The 16,539-nt window shown below is 41.5% G+C and overlaps 1 protein-coding gene across 1 annotated transcript in view; it reads right to left on the bottom strand.

Moving 5' to 3' along the window:
• The window catches only part of SNTB1 (syntrophin beta 1), a 196,726-nt gene that overhangs the window by 10,412 nt on the left and 169,775 nt on the right, over positions 1–16,539 (bottom strand). The window contains exon 6 of the mRNA XM_059671804.1: positions 1,563–1,759. Coding sequence (XP_059527787.1) covers positions 1,563–1,759 — 197 coding nt within the window. The remainder of the gene's footprint in view (positions 1–1,562; positions 1,760–16,539) is intronic.

The raw sequence follows: 16,539 nt of genomic DNA, 5'->3' as shown, positions 1-16,539 counted from the left end.
GAGAAAAATGAAAGAACTGACAAGAAAGCACAAGAGAAGAGGGTACTGAGAATGTTATAAGAAGCACCTTCAAAGCTGGGTTTACTGGAAGACTGCTGTTGAGGCTACTCCGCACCGTGTCACCTAATGCCCTGTTTATGAGTGACCACAGGAGACCTAGACGACGAAGGTGGTCTGGGCCTCGGAACCAGAAACAATTTGTCTTAGAGCTCAGAATCAGGAACAGTAGCATTACAGGCGGTGTTAACTGTATATCGTGCTGGCTGATGGAAAACACTGGCTTAAATATGGAGTCCACCTTAGCAGATGTACAAGACTTTACAGCATATATTTCCTATCTATCTATCTATCTATCTATCTATCATCTATTTTTCGTCTAGCTACCTACCTGCCTATCTATCTGTATGGATTGGAGATTAGCATGAAAAATTACTTATCACAGCATTCTGAACAGAACTGTTGTTTTGGGAACACTGACAGAACAGTGAGAAGTTCCATGTCTCTGTAGACAGTACAGGGGATGAAGAATGGACTTGAGAGAGGCACAATGTAGAGTTAAAGTCAATGCTGTTGTTTATTAGGTGTGTGATCTTGGGCAAGTTACTTAAGAATTTGCTTTCTGACTTGTAAAATTACAAAGACAAGGGAATCATGAGGATTATTAGATGAGATAAGGCTATGCATTGTGACCTAGGAGACACACACACATACATACATATACACGTACACACACACACAACCCAAAACAGTATTTACACTGATGTTTCTATTCCAAATTATTTCATTTTTAAACTGTTGGTCTTGTCTCAATTAGTTGATTTTAGGAATCAAGAGGGTTGTTTCTCACAGAATGAGAAACACTAAAAGACCTTATATAAATTGCCTGGCATATAGCAAGTTCTCAATTAATAGTACAGTATAGAAGAGTTCTTCCTTCTACACACACACGTCCCATTTCTAACTTGTCCTTTCTTAGTGCACTACAAGAATGTGGATTGTGCTCAATTGTGTTCTTCCTCCATCCTGCTTGCCTCTCCATTCATACCAGAGGCAGGGGTGACTGCTGAGTGTCCCCCGGTATCGACCCTTTGCTCTGCTTCCCCCACTGAGATGCCTTTGGTTCTGGCTCTTTTCTTAGAGCCAGTTGTCCAGTTTTCTGATCAGTTCTGTGAGCTACCTAATATATTTTCAATATTTATATTCTGTGATAAAGTACTCAGAATCCATTTCTGTTGTTTATAACAAGAACCCTTTGGTTGATGCCTTCAAGTTCATGCCTCCAGTAAGCCACCTGGGTTATAGGCAGGAAACTGCACCTGACTTGCCAAATCAGAACTTTCCTTGAATGAAGATGGGATAAGGCTTTTCACAGTCAAACTCTTTGGCTCCCGTTCAGGAGGGCATGTGTTATGTCTTAATTTAGAAGATTTTACATTTACCTTTGACATTTTAAGTATCCCCAAAGGCCAGGAATTGAAGCCACTTTGAGGCCAGGGCAAAGTAGAGGGTGTGTTCTTCCTGTAAGAGTGTGACATGGGGAGCCCGTAGCCAGCAGTGCTCACCTGTGGTGACTTCGGTAATGAGTTCAGCTGAGTTGTGGCAGCCCTGTACTATGCTCCTGGTCCAGTAGGAGAGGTCCCTGCTGATTTCAGCCCTGAAGAGATGCGTTTCAATCCCCTGCCTGGTACCCGTTCGTGTTGCAAAGGACAGATCCACACCAGCCTGGGGAGATCCTTTCCCTGGACCTGAATGGACCAGCCTGTTGAGAGAGGGAGAGAGAGAGAGAGAGAGAGAGAGAGAGAGAGAGAGAGAGAGAGTTAGTTCACCAAAGATCATCAAAGTTGAACTACCTTAATCACCTGACATGTCATTTGGTGACTTGCTGTCATTTTTCTGATCTGAAATGAAAGAGTCCACTGCACCCTTGTGATCACCAGGGCTTTCTACCATCCCTTCATCCAGTTCCCTTCCGATGGTCAAGTGAGATTAAGAAGGTGTCCTACAACTATGCATCAAGTTACATATGCAGAGGAGTTGATTAATATGACTGTAACTAACATCAGATAAATTCAACTATACTCACTCATCCAAAAAGAAAGAATTGAGTAAATGAGAGAGACAACCATTTAAATAGTGTGTAAAATTCCCTCCATGGTTTCATTCCTGGACAGGACAGGGAAGCCATTGTTTCCTGGCTTACACTCAGGTCCCCTGTTTCCTGTAGTTGGGAGCATATGGCTGCACTGAGGGTACATCTGAGTGTTCATTTCTCATGCACATGTCTCCAAATGCAGGGGAACAGCCATGGGACTCCATTGAGGAAGTAGCAACCTGTGTTAAAGCTTGAGAAGGAAGTGGCGATGTTGGACTTCCTGAGAAAAGGAAGGTAACAACTTTATAGGAGATTCAAGGGATTTTCAAGAGTGATTTTTACTGCACACATTGTTTGTACTGACTTCAGAATGCTTTCTGAAAAGCCAGACTTAAAAGTCTCAGAGTCCTACCTTCTGAGCAGGCACTGGCTAGTCCTACTTCTCGCTTACACCTGCAAACACTTGGATTTCTCAAGCTCTCGCCTACTTCTTGATATCTCAACCTTCTTTTGGGAGACTGCCATATCAATAATTTGCAGGATAGCATAAGTATAATTTAATAAATGTTACTTCTCTTTGGGGTCCTTTTATTTTCAGCCTTATCTTTTAACACAGAAAGAAACACTTTACTAGTTGCTCCAGAAATCTCAGGTCTATTTGCTTGGGGGAGGCAGGGACGGAGTTATTTTCTTAGGAAAAACCCTTGTTACCTCTAGATTAAAACCTGCACAAAGGAAATCCAAAAGTTTATATTCTCATGTAAGCATAAACATTGTAGACCAGAGTTATCAATGTAATAAAACATATTGTAGCTTGTTGAATTTCTAGCAACAAGCTTGCAATATAACTTAGAGGAGCTTTTCTTTACTTACAAAGTTAGTGGTGTGTAGTGCCAATTTGCAGAAAAAGCATTGAAAAACCTTTTGGCTGTAAAATTCTTTGAAGATTGAGAAATTCACAAGAGAGAACAAATATTGGCAAGACTATGGTGAGAAGGGAACCCTTGTCTGTTGGTGGGATTGGAAATTGGTACTTCCATTATGGATGCTAGTATATGGAGGTTCCATAAAAAATTAAAATTAGAACTACCATATGATCCAGCAATCCCATTTCTGGGAAAACATCCAAAGGAAGTAAAATAAGTATCTCAGAGAGATAGCTGCACTCCATGTTCATTGCAGCACTATTCACAATAGCCAAGCTATGAAAACAACTTGAGTGCCTATCGATGGATAAATGTGGAATATTATTCAGCCTTTAAAAAATAAGGAAATCTTGCCATTTGCAACAGCATGGATACATCTGGAGGGCATTATGCTAAGTGAAATAAGCCAGACAGAGAAAGACAAATACTGTATGATCTCACTTACATGTGGAATCTGGGGGGGAGGGGAACTCACAGAAATAGAGAATGCAATGATGGTTGTCAGGGGCTGGGGACTGGGGCAAATGAGGAGATAATGGTCAAAGGGTACAGACTTTTAGTTATAAAATGAATAAGGCTCAAATGGATAGCCTGGTAACTACAGCTAATGACACTGTATTTTATACTTAAAATTTGCAAAGAGAGTAGATCTTAAGTGTTCTCACCAAAACAAACAAAAAGGTAACCATATGAGGTGATGTGTTCATGAACTTCACCATGTGATCATTTCACATGTATCCTCAGTTTTCTTTCTTTTTTTAATTGATTTTTAGAGAGAAAAGAAAAGAGAGGGAGAGAGAAACGTCAACTCCCTGCCGCCTGCCGGGGATGGAGCCAGGAATCTGGGCATGTGCCCTGACCAGAAATCTGACCTGTAACCTGGCCAGGGTCTCCGTTTTCTTATTTTAAAAGCATAATCCCTGCCTCCTATGATTATTAAATATAATAAAATATATAAAGCACTTATTCCAGTATTTAGTGCATCGTAGTAAGCATTCAAGAAAAATGAGTTCCCTTGTGCCTTCCCTCACCTAACATCCTCACTTTCTAGCCCCTAAATTTCCACCTAGGGCACATCGACTCTGTGACAATCCATGGGCAGCATAAACGTAACAGAGAGACACAGGGAAACAAGAAAAAATATGCCGCCCTCATGGAGAATGTCACTTTTTTGTCAATTTTCGACTGATATTTTTCTTGAAAGTGACTATAAAATTGAAGCCAATAATAACTGGAAAATGTAATTTGTTAGAAAATTGGCATTTGGTAGGTCTGTGTACAAGGGATGAAATTACTAACAGTGTAATGTGCATGAGGACCCTGTATCTAGCTGACCAATACCACGTATGGGGAGTGCTTGAGGGAAACTCAGCACATTATAGGAAGTAATGATGAGAAGAGAGCTTTTGGAGGGAGGACCATCGGTGTACTTTGTTAGTCATCTCATCACTAAATCCTCACTGATTGAAAAGAAAAGGAAATAATTCAGTTTTCAACTATCCTAGTGTGAATGATATTTATATTAAAGGACACGTAAGTTTGCTATCTGAAGAATAGCAGGCAGGCTGAATTATGTGTTCTTTTGACTATGCCAATACTGGCTAATGAAACGTAAAATTCTGTATGTAAACTATAAGATAAAGCAAATTATCTTTTCTGCTACCTTGTGTACATACTGGTAATAAATCCCACATATATCCACAGGATGCATATGACTACACATGTCCTAGATGGAGTGTTATACAGACCTTGAAAATTATTTTATAAATGTATATTTAAATGTGGGAAGTGCATATATGTCTCTTGAAAAGGTCTAGATATGCAATTCAAGTATGTACAAGAAAAGCTTAGAAACAATTTTATTAAGGTGTCAAGAAATTTTATGGGTGATTTCATTTCTTCTGATGTTTGTGTTTTTTTTTATTCCTAAATTTTTCTCTAAACATATACTACACAACTTAAAGAGTAGCTTTAAGAGGTTACCAGACTGAAATGAAGCCAAATTTTGCACTCTGATATTTAGAATGAGGACTTCCATTGCAAAGAAAAATACCTGCATTCGGACCCTGTGTGGCGTTCATGCTTTGTGTGGTGTTTGTTTGATAGTGGCAGTTCAGTGCTGGAATACTAGATGAGCTTAACTCTGGCATGTTTGTGTCTGGGTTATTCTAAATTGTCCATGTCTAGCTCCTAAGACCTAATGCCTATTGGCTGTGGTTATGGAATAGCCTTTCTCAAGATGAAATTAACTGATCCACGTGGAATGAAACACATATCTGTGGCTTCATTAATCCCTTACACCAGCGGTTCTCAACCTGTGGGTCGCGACCCTTTGGGGGCCGAACGACCCTTTCACAGGTGTCGCCTAAGACCATCGGAAAACACACATATAATTACATATTGTTTTTGTGATTAATCACTATGTTTTAATTATGTTCAGTTTGTAACAATGAAAATACATCCTGCATATCAGATATTTACATTACGATTCATAACAGTAGCAAAATTACAGTTATGAAGTAGCAACGAAAATAACTTTATGATTGGGGTTCACCACAACATGAGGAACTGTATTTAAGGGTCGCGGCATTAGGAAGGTTGAGAACCACTGTTTATATATGTGTTTTCCGATGGTCTTAGGCGACCCCTGTGAAAGGATCGTTCGACCCCCAAAGGGGTCGTGACCCACAGGTTGGCGACCCACAGGTTGAGAACCGCTGCCTTACACGAACCTACTGGCCTCCTGTAAATGGGACAGGAGAGATGCGGAGACCCGCCAGTTGAAGTTACAGGATCCTTTTGGATTCAGAGCTGCTCTGAGGGGCCTTAGAGAAACTTCCTGCTCTGTTCAAGTCTCTTCTCCTTCCAACTGACCACCAAAAATCAATCACGAAGTCATTCATCCATTCAATCAATCAAAGATTCACTAGTCACGAACTGCTGTATTCCACATTTATGTATGATGCACTGTTATGGACTGAATTATGTCCCCCTAAAAATTCATATGTTGAAGTCCTAACCCCTCATGTGATTGTATTTAGAAATGGGGCCTATAAGGAGTTAATAAGGGTGTGGCCTTAACCAAGAGGACTGGTGTCCTTAAATAAAATAGGAAGAGATACCTGAGAGCACTCTCCCTCTGCACCCACACAGAAGAAAGGCCCTGAGAGGACAGAGCAAGAAGGCAGCTGGCTGGCTGTAAGCCAGGAAGAAAACGCTCACCAGAAACTAATCCCACCCCACCCTGATCTTGGAGTTCTAGCCTCCAGACATGTGAGGAACTAAATTTCTGTGGTTTAAGCCACCAGGTTTGTGGCATTTTGTTAAGGCAGCCTGAACAGACTAATAAAAGCACCTACTCTATGCAGACTCAAGGTTAGGGGCAGTGTGAGAAAAGACGTGGCCCCTGCCTTGAGGAGATACAGTTCTTCCTTACTAATTCCCACGGCCTTTCCATTCCAGGTTCAGCCCCAGGTCTTAGGAGACTCAGTCCTACAATATAAAGGAGAGTCAGAACCAGCCTCTGACAAATGACAAATGAAGGACATGAGCCAGGGTTAGGTGTTATCTGGAGAATTATTCCTCCTCATTGGGGGAACCTGATTATTATGAAGATCTTCCTCCAGAGGGAAAGCAATTCCATCACAAGAATGGAGAGCAGTGGATTCTGGGACAAGGACAAAGGGGCACCACAGTTATTAACATATTTGTTATTTCATTCCTATCAAGATATAGGAAATAGACTTCCTTTCGGTTCTTTTTATCATCGCAGCTAGTTGCTTTTGACTGTCCACAGCAATAATTTGGGGATGTTACATAGAAATGTAGACATTCACCACTGTGCCGTGGTGAGGAGGCTGGACAGAGATTTGGTTGTTTTATAAATCATGGCACTGCAAAAATGACACAAGGGCACTGGACAACCTAAGATCAAGGTCCTTTCTCTTACCCCTTTTGTGAGAGGTGTAGCAGCTACTAGGAAGAGAGAGAGAGAAAATAGTGGACTGATTACACTCATAAATGCTCTGTAAAATCTTTCTCTTAAGATGAATTTTTATTGGCATAATTCCAACCCCAAGCCAATAGAATAAATTGGATATACATCCTTGGATACTATGTTGTCCAGTAGTCTGCTCTCTGAGCATCTTCACTCAGAGGCCTCACAGGCACCTCAGACTCAATGTAAGCTAAAGCTACATTGCATAAGGTCCTTGAGATCTTAACAATTAAATATCTGGGTTCTGAGTTACATTACACCAGGATCCACAAGGGCCACGCCCACTGCAAAGGACAGGAAGTTTTCACTGGTTGTTAACACACTATTCAAAAGAAAGAGTCATTCAGATGGCACATTGAATATCCAAACGAGGACAGATTCCCTAGCAATGCCAAAGACAACAGGAGCTGCTATCTTTAGATGTTTGTGGTGCAGGACGATAAGGAGGAGGCAGTGCTGCATTCAGGCTAACAGTGATATGACGGATGGCTGAAAGAAAATATAACTGGTACTTTCTTACTTTGCTGCTTTGTGAAAAGAATGGTTTGAGATTCCAGCCTGAGTAAGGTGCAGTGGAAGCCCAGGAAAAAGTGATATTGGGAGGAGCACACCACTGCTGCAAAGGAACACAAGTCCTTGCTGAGAGGATTACACACCAGGCACCGGAAGGATGGAGACACTACATGAGTGAAACTCGGGGGGAATCTTTGGGAAATCGGGGAGAACAAGTGAGAGATTAGAAGATAGGAAAAACGGAAATGATATCCTGGTTTTCAAAATGTGGAAGAAATTAGATTCTGTGACCCTGTTCCTAAGCTAGATTTTGTCATGGATTTTTTCAGTAATCATCTTTCACTTTGGAAAACAGGCAACAGTAGTTTGTGAGAGCCTCTGTGGCTTTCTTATATTCAACTATTTCATGCAGAAACAAGATTACTGGAAAAGTGATAGAGGAAGCAAACATCCAGAAGAAAGGTATTGACAATTCGATACTCATTTGGACTTCACAGCTTATCAGTCAGAGGAGTACTTTGTTAAGACCCACAAGCCATTAGGAGCCCATTTAATTACGGATGGAGGCAGAGCTGTGGCCTCAGACCTACCCTGTTCAACATTCCTATCAATGATGTATGAAGTTGTAAAATACATGGACATCAACTCAGTGGAAGATCCAGAACTAGTAATAAGAAGAAGCATGGGCTAAGGATATAAGATTGTTAAGCACTGAGGTTAAGCTAGAAACAACAGCAACAAAACTAGAAGGAGGGAGACATGATATCGAAGCACCATTGGAAATTAGTTATGGTTGACTCAACCCAGAGTTACTAACAACACTAATTCACATGAATGGAAGGAAATGAGGTGATGCTCCTGTGTTCTATGCTGAGCAGACCATGCCTAAAATACACCATTTTTTTTGTTCTATGAATCTCTTTGGCAGTGAAATGAAACCCATGGACCCCAATTCTGAATAATGTCTGTAAATTTATCACAAAGGAAACCAGTGATACTGAAATGTAATTCCATCCCAATATCACGATGTTGAAGACTATGATCAGAATAGCAGAGTACCCAAAACTCCTTCAGAAAGAGCATAATTTGGAGACATCCTGTCTGGAGAAGAGAAGACTCTGGGTGGGAAATGAGAAGGAGGAACGGGCAAGCATAAATGTCTGCAGTACCTGTGGAGGTGTTTGAGCATAGGCTGGTCAGTGACGTCCCAGGGATGGAAGGGACAGCTCTCACCTTGAGAGTCCATAGTCTGATCAAAGCCATCCCTAGACCATGGCCCACCTAGGAAGAACCATACTTGGAGCACATGATTTGCTTTGTGAGATCTAAGATGAGACTGTTTAAGCTGGCCGCCAGCAGGTGTTCTTGAATGCCTACTCTGTAAGGCCCGTGGCTCATATGCTGAAGTTGACAGCTCCTGGGTAAGGAGATGTTGGGGATAACAAACTTGCTGTTGACAGCATAGCTGTCAAGGTAGGTGCCCCTTCTCTGGACTCCCGCACATTGTTATCAATCCATTTGCCCCACTGCTGTAAGACTGGCACCTCATCTCCCTCACCAGACCTTGATGCCCTGCGGAGTAGGAGCCTTGTTCCATCTCTCCCTGAGTCTGTGGTGTCCAGCATCCTACTTGACACGTTAGGTGTTCAATTCATGCAATTCATGTTGGTGACTAACTACCTAAATGCAAGTTTATCAAAACGTTTTAAAAACGTGACTGCAAGGTTGCAAAAGAAAGAACACACACACACACACACACACACACACACACGCACACACACACTGACCCATTTTGAAATGTTTTGAAACTGTGGGGTCAGTGAAAGGCCTCCTAATAGACTCCTCATTTGTAGTAGACCATACTGGGGAACACATTACAGTAGCCAAATTCTGGACACTAAGTACATTGTAAATGTCAGTGGGACATTAAAATGTTAAAAGTCATCTTTTGGGCATTTGGAAAGGTAGGGCTAAGGACAGAATCCGTCTGCCTGAAGTTTTCCCATTGTGCCAAGAACAGCCTCTGTTTTCCTCCCCAGATTCTTCCCAAAGATCTTTCCTGATCTATAGTCTCAGGAGGGACTCTGAAATAGCGATTATTTATCTTTCAATTATTTTACATTTCAAGCTATTTATGTATCCTTAAAAATATGACCATCTGTCTCTTATCTGTAGCATGAACTAAACTATAGCAGCCATGAAAATGCTGTCTCCCAAGGGAAGATAACTTTCTTACCCAGCCAGAAAAAATACTGGCACCCTGGGACAGACGTTCATGCTACAATTCACACCCAATTTCTAAGTTTTATCTGAAGCTGCTTGAGAAGCCGAAGGACATGCTTCATCGCCTGGTGGCAAAATTCAGATACACATTCCCAGGGTGAAAGCCATGGTTGAAAGTAACGTCACAATTACCAGCACAATTTTACATTTCCTTTTACCTAGGAGTGTGCATAAGTGAACAAATAAATAGGGCCACATAATATTAGACAGTGGAGCCTGGTACAGAAAATATAGTAATAGCCATTATTGTCATTGCTTCAATCTGGGCAATAATTTTTATTTGATTATTTCCTGCTGTATGCTTTGCACCTAGAATAATTCCAGGCACATGGCAGGCACTCAGTATATATTTGTTAAATGAACGACCAAATGAACAGCTAGACTACAAAGAGGGCTATTTTCCATGGAGTCTGTGATTGATGGGTACTATGAGAGATTATGACTTCTCTCCCACCCTCAGTCCCTCAACCACACAAAACAGTAGCTAATGCTAAATCCAAAGAATGTGGGTTACCGTCCCCTAAATGCTAGTTTCCAGATTAATTCAGTTCTGCAAAAAAAGTGATTTTGAAAGGTAACTGAGATGACATGTTCTAGGAGATGCGCCTAACATTCATTTCCTGTTTCTTTTTTCAACCTGGTTCTTCTTTCTATCTTTCACAACTGGTGTTTTTCATAGTGACTTGGTTATTTAGTGAGTCAGAGTTACCTTTTTTGGTCTGAGAGTAGACGGTGACCATTTTATTTAAAAAAAGGTACAAATCATTAAGATTTCAAATTCATGGCCAGCATGGATCTAGCATCCATTTAAAGAACTGCATATAAATGAAATGGCTCTCTAAACCAGATACAAAGAAAGGGTGAAATGTCTTAACACTACTTCAAATGCCCAGAGTGGTGGATTTGTGAGGCTGAGCATACTTTGGGGTCAAATTCTTTGTCTAAGACTTGGGGGCAGTAGAGATATTCATTCCTGCAGAAAGCCAGGCCACATGCAGTATATGTGATGATTTAAGTCTTTATCAATAACTGGCACTAGGCCACAGACTGTTTCTGGCTCTTCAGATATGCCCCTTTGTCTGACTGGTTTTGATAAAAAAAAAAAAATTAAAAACCTGCCTTACCAGGTATGCTGATGTACTAACTTAATTCTGGATAGGTGTTAGGGAATGTTGCCCAAAATGTTCCACATGACAACATTATCATCAATATCCTTAATTAAAACAAAAACAATTGCAGCACACAGATTCGGCCAAATTAGTAAAATTACATATTAGGTAGCTGGGTTGCTAAGCAGTATTACATCCTCATTTAACTTAATTGCTGTAATTAACATTTCCCAGCAGATGCCACACAAAAAAAGTAAAAGCCACTGGTCTAGTGCTCTCTAATACTCTCAACCAGTGGCCAGTGCCGCCCCTATCAGACTCGAGGCAAGAAGTGATGGGAAAAGAATCACTAATAAGGACCCCACTGTTTGGTTGGGGATGGGGGGTGGCGCCCAGGTACCAAACCCCCTCAGCCAAGAATGGCTGAACAGTTACCTCATTTCTATCTTCTAAACTTCTTTCATTTGCATACGGTGGTGAAAGAGTTACACAAGGCCCCATTTCTGGGAACGTTTTTTTCTTGAGGGATACTGACTATAAGCAAAGACCAACTTAATGTAGGAGAATGAGCAGCAAAAGAGATGGAAGCCAAGTTTTGACTACTTAGTGGTATTATCTAGGTGGGTTTCCAGAGACGTTTTGTCCTCCTTACATTCTCCATGGTCTCATGACTGTTCATGGCCAGCTGCCAGCAGTCATATGGAGGGAGGAAAGTAGATGCCTGTTAGGTGGAAGGTTGCACTGATACACTATCATTTACATTGACTCTTTGAAAGGGGTATCATGAGCTCCACTTTACAAACAAGAACTCCATGTTCTGTGTGGTTAAGTAGCTGCTCAGGATCATATAGTCAGTGTCCAGAATTTGAACCCAGATCCACATGACCACAAAGTCTATATCTTTCCATCATGCCAGGAAAAGGGGCCACATTCCAGCTTGTCAACTACAGGTAGGAGGGCAAGTGAAGCGAGGCAGTGTAATGAAGACCTCGTCATCTATGGGTTTAAACCATCCATGCACTTTCCTTCCCCAAGGTCAACAAGACTCACAGTCCAACAGATAATCTCACATCACAACATCCAACATCTTGGGAACTTTTTCCTTTTAAGCTAATGGTCTGTTTATTAGCAGTCTTAGAGCTCTATTTTTAAATATATTCTTTGAATTTTCTGGTTATCTCTTACATATTCCCCTCTCCCATCTAAGCCTTAATGAGTTCAACATAGATCACAGTGTGTACAGAATATGGATTATAAAAAGGTCTCTGAGAACTTCTCCATGTAAAATAATGACAATTAAATTAGTCTTATTTTGCTGGGAAAATGAAACCATGGGTGAATAACCTGAACAATTAGCTCTTATAACGTGGCTTTTATCTGTTATATTTCCCTGCTTTTTAAAAAAATTTCCCCATAATTAATCCCTAGTACAACATTGGCCCCTAACAAGAGTCTTTTAATGTTTCTTAAATAGAACAGTTTTGCCCCCAAAATAAAGTCATCATTAGGCCACTTGCCTAGTGTTGTTACAAGTAGCATTCAGAACTAGTTTTGTGGTGCGATTGAGAGGTTCCAGACTTCCCATTTCTGTCTCACACTTCTCTCCTACAACAAACAAACAACTCTTCCATTGGCCCACTCCTTATATCTCAAGTAGAGGCCTGATGCATGAAATTCATGCAAGAGTAGGCCTTCCTTCCCCAGGCTGCCAGCACCGGCTTCCCTCTGGCACCCGGGACCTGGGCTGGCTTCCCTCCACCCTGGCTTCGTCTCTAGAAGGACGTCCGGTATAATTAGCATATTACCCTTTTATTATTATAGATGTCTTTAAGACACTATGAGTCCCTGATAAATGCAGTATTATACGTAGGATCAAATATGTCCAATTATCAGTCATTCATTCATTAATTTCAATTATTTTCTCCAATCTTAACAATTGTTAACCTTTATCAATCACTTATTATGTCTCAGTCATATCTAAGCATTTACATACACTGTCTCACTTGGTCCTATCAGTAACTGCGTGAAGTAGAAGACACTACTGACCCCTTCATGATGAGGCTTGAATTCAGAGAAATTGATATTTTGCCCAACGTCACATTGCAAGTAGAGGTCTCAGGATTCAACTCCTGGTTTGTCTAATGCCAAAGTCCATGGATCTCGCCACTCTACTCATTTCCACCAACAATGAGGAACTCCCAAATTGAAGAGGGTCACCAGGCATATGGGGACACATGGGATGGACGGGTGTGTAGGCAAACCCCACACTTTTCAGTTTGACAGAGTGTAGAACCTTGGGCAGGTAGATCCTTTTGCGCTACCCTATGGGAATGCCCATGGACAATGCCCACATTCTCTATGAGTCAGGAGGCCTCCCAGGCTTAGTGTGAAAACCAGGAGGTTTGACAAGTGCAATTGGCCAAACTTTCCCTGTGGAAAGCATTCCTAACGTTTCTGAGACTGGCCTGAGGCAGCATCTACTTTTAGCACTTAGAAACAGGTTAGTTCCTTAGGCACCAATGATTACGCTACAACAGCTATTTTCAACTTTTTTCATCTCATGGCACACATGAACTAATTACTAAAATTCGGCAGCACACCAAAAATATGTATTTTTGCCGATCCAACAAAAAATATAGGTTTAATTGTGATTCATTCATACCAGATGGCTATTGTTGTGTTGGCTGTTGTCATTTTTGTTTATTTTAAAATCTAAGGGAAAAGAGATCAGTGCCCCTGACTAAGTAGTCAGGTATTGCATGTTTTAAAAATTACTGTGCCACTCCAGTTGAAAATTGCTGTGCTACAAGTTTAGTAGAACCACTCAGTGTCTTTGGGTCCCAAGTGGTGTCAAATGAGAGTACAGCCCAGCCAGTGTGGCTAAGTGGTTGAGCAACCACATCTGAACAAGGAGGTCACTGCTTGATTCCCGGTCAGGGTACATGCCCAGGTTGCGGGTGTGGTCCCTAGTGTGGGGCATGCAGAAGGCAGCTGATCAATGATTCTCATCATGGATGTTTCTCTCTCTCCCTCTCCCTTCCTCTCTGAAATCAATAAAAATATGTATTTTTTTAAAAAATGAAAGAAGTACACATTCATCAGTTCACCTTTTCAACTACTCCAAACCCTTCTCAGGCCAACGGTCAGAGAACTGGGCTCAGACAAACCCCACTCTTTTTATAAGCTTTGTACTTCTGAACCTTTCTCCCATAAACTGGATGTGCAGAATTTCTGGGCTAGACCTCCTCTAGAATTCCAGAAATACTGTGACCTTAATCTTCACTCTCTGTAGACCCATCTCACGTGCCAATTATGACAACAGTGACAAAAAACCAACACACTTACTCCATATGGGCAAGAGTTTTTTGTTTTGTTTTTTAATGTTCAGCAACATCAAATAAGCTTTGGCTAAGCGAAAAATGTTTTCCCAAGGACTCATAAAAAGCTGAGGGATGAGAACAGCTAAAATTACACCATCTTTGCAAACTTCCTGAGTGCACTCCTATAAATTGCACCGATAACACACAGAGGCACACTGTTCAAGTTTGCCAGCGGGAGAGGCGTCTGCTTGTCAATGTCTATGCATGGTGGTCAATGCCAAGAGCATGTGAGCATGTCTGGGGCCACTGCTCTGAAATACAATCAAATTTTCATCTTCCAGAAAAATATAAATTAGATGTGCCTGGACCTAAAAAAAAACCCAACAAACCTAAACAAATATACAGATCAACTCTGAACTGCCTGAGGGAGTAACTCAATTTTAGAAGCAACCTGTTTCTTACTGGCCATAGTCCCAGCCAGTTCTTCTTGGGCAAGGGAAAAGACTGTCTCTAGCATTCGGAACAATGCTTCCCAGCACTGCTGAGGCAAAGGCAAGGGACTGACCAGGTGCTCAGTCCTGCTGTGTACCAGGCATTATGCTCAATAAGGCTGTGCTTACGTCATTGCTATGGATTGAATTCTACCCATCACCACCCTGTCAATCCTATATTGGAGCTTTAACCCTCATTGAAACTATATTTAGAGATAGGGCCAATCATGAGGGAGGAGCCCTGATCCAGTGGAATTTGTATCCTTATAAGAAGAGACACCAGAGAGATCTCTCCCCGAATGTGCTCAAAGAGGCCGTGTGAACACTCAGGTAGAAGCCCACCATCTTTACGAACCAAGATGAGAGGTCTCACCGGAAACCAACTGTGCTGGCACCTAGCCCTTGACTTCCAGCTTCCAGAACTGTAAGAAAATAATTATCTGTTGCTTAAGCCACCCAATCTATGGGATTTGTTCGGGCAGCCTGAGCTGACTAATGCAGTCACCATATTTTAATTTCATAATCACCCTGCAATAGATGTGATGATTTAAGATGTCAGGAGAACTAAGGCAATACTTTTTTGATACACTCAGGATATTCAAGGAGCCACTAAAACTCCAGGGAATAAGAGCATGACTCTTTGAAATGGTTCTGTGTGGTTAAGCAGCTGCCCAGGATCAGTGGTTAAGAAGGTGGACTCAGAATCTCAGGTCTCTTCCTGGCTGTATGACTGTGTAAGTTACTTCCCCTCTTTGTTCCTTGGTTTGCTTGTGAAATAGGAACAAAACCTAAACCACAAAGGCTTGTGAGGGTTAGATGTGGGAACCCTGAGGTCTATATTTGCCCAATGCTTGTTAAAAACGGATTCCTAACTCCCAACCTGACCTGCTGAGCCAGAATCTCCAGGGAAGGGTCCCCAGGACAGGAATCTTTAATAAACAGCCAGATCATTCTTCATTTGGGTACATTTTGCAAACTCAGATAGAATCTATGTAAATTACTTGGCCTTGACCTAATCTCCCTTTGCAAAGGTCAGCCACTGGTTCTTTACCACATGGTCTATAGTAAGTTCTCACTTAACACTGTCAATAAGTTCTGGGAAACTAACTTTAAATAAAACGATGTAATAACGAGAACCAATTTTTCCCATAGCCTAATACAGAAATATGCTATAGGAACTTAACTCTTGTTTAAATCAATTAACCTATGGTAAAATTGATTTAAGTCACAGTTTCTAAGAACCTACTGACTACATTAGTGAGGACTTAACTTTATTTGCTAGTGGTACTCTCGTGGCCTGGATATGCACTCAAAGACAAGTAATGCCACTAGTTAGGCTGTGTGCCCAACAGCTCAAATATAAAGGACACAGTTTCACATGTGACTGTACAGAACACATGGGAAGTAAAGGAAGGAGTCACTTGATGAACTTAAATACATGGCTAGGGAAGCAGCCAATGGAAGGATTGGGGTGACCTCAGAAATGGAAGGATCCAGAGTTTTCCTCTGATTTTGACCACTTCTGGTAGAAAGAACAGCTTCAGCCCTGCTCCTCCCTTAAAGAGCTGGCTTATCTGCAAGGATAGGATAGTTTAAATCTCTAGCTAGGGTGAACCCTGCTCCATGGCATCTCATTCAATGCCCAGCCCGAAGCTACAAGAGGGTACATCTCCCAGCATGACTACTCGGGGAAGGGAGGGGTTCTTTTCCTAGTTGCTTGTTTGCGTTCCCAAAGTCTTTTCCTAGGCACAGCCCCAGAGATGTGGAAGGAAACGGACCATGACCAATGCATAGGCAAACCAGGGTGG

Source organism: Myotis daubentonii, chromosome 17 (genome assembly GCF_963259705.1).
Source record: "Myotis daubentonii chromosome 17, mMyoDau2.1, whole genome shotgun sequence".
Lineage (NCBI taxonomy): Eukaryota > Metazoa > Chordata > Mammalia > Chiroptera > Vespertilionidae > Myotis > Myotis daubentonii.
This window is presented reverse-complemented; position numbering and strand designations above follow the sequence as displayed.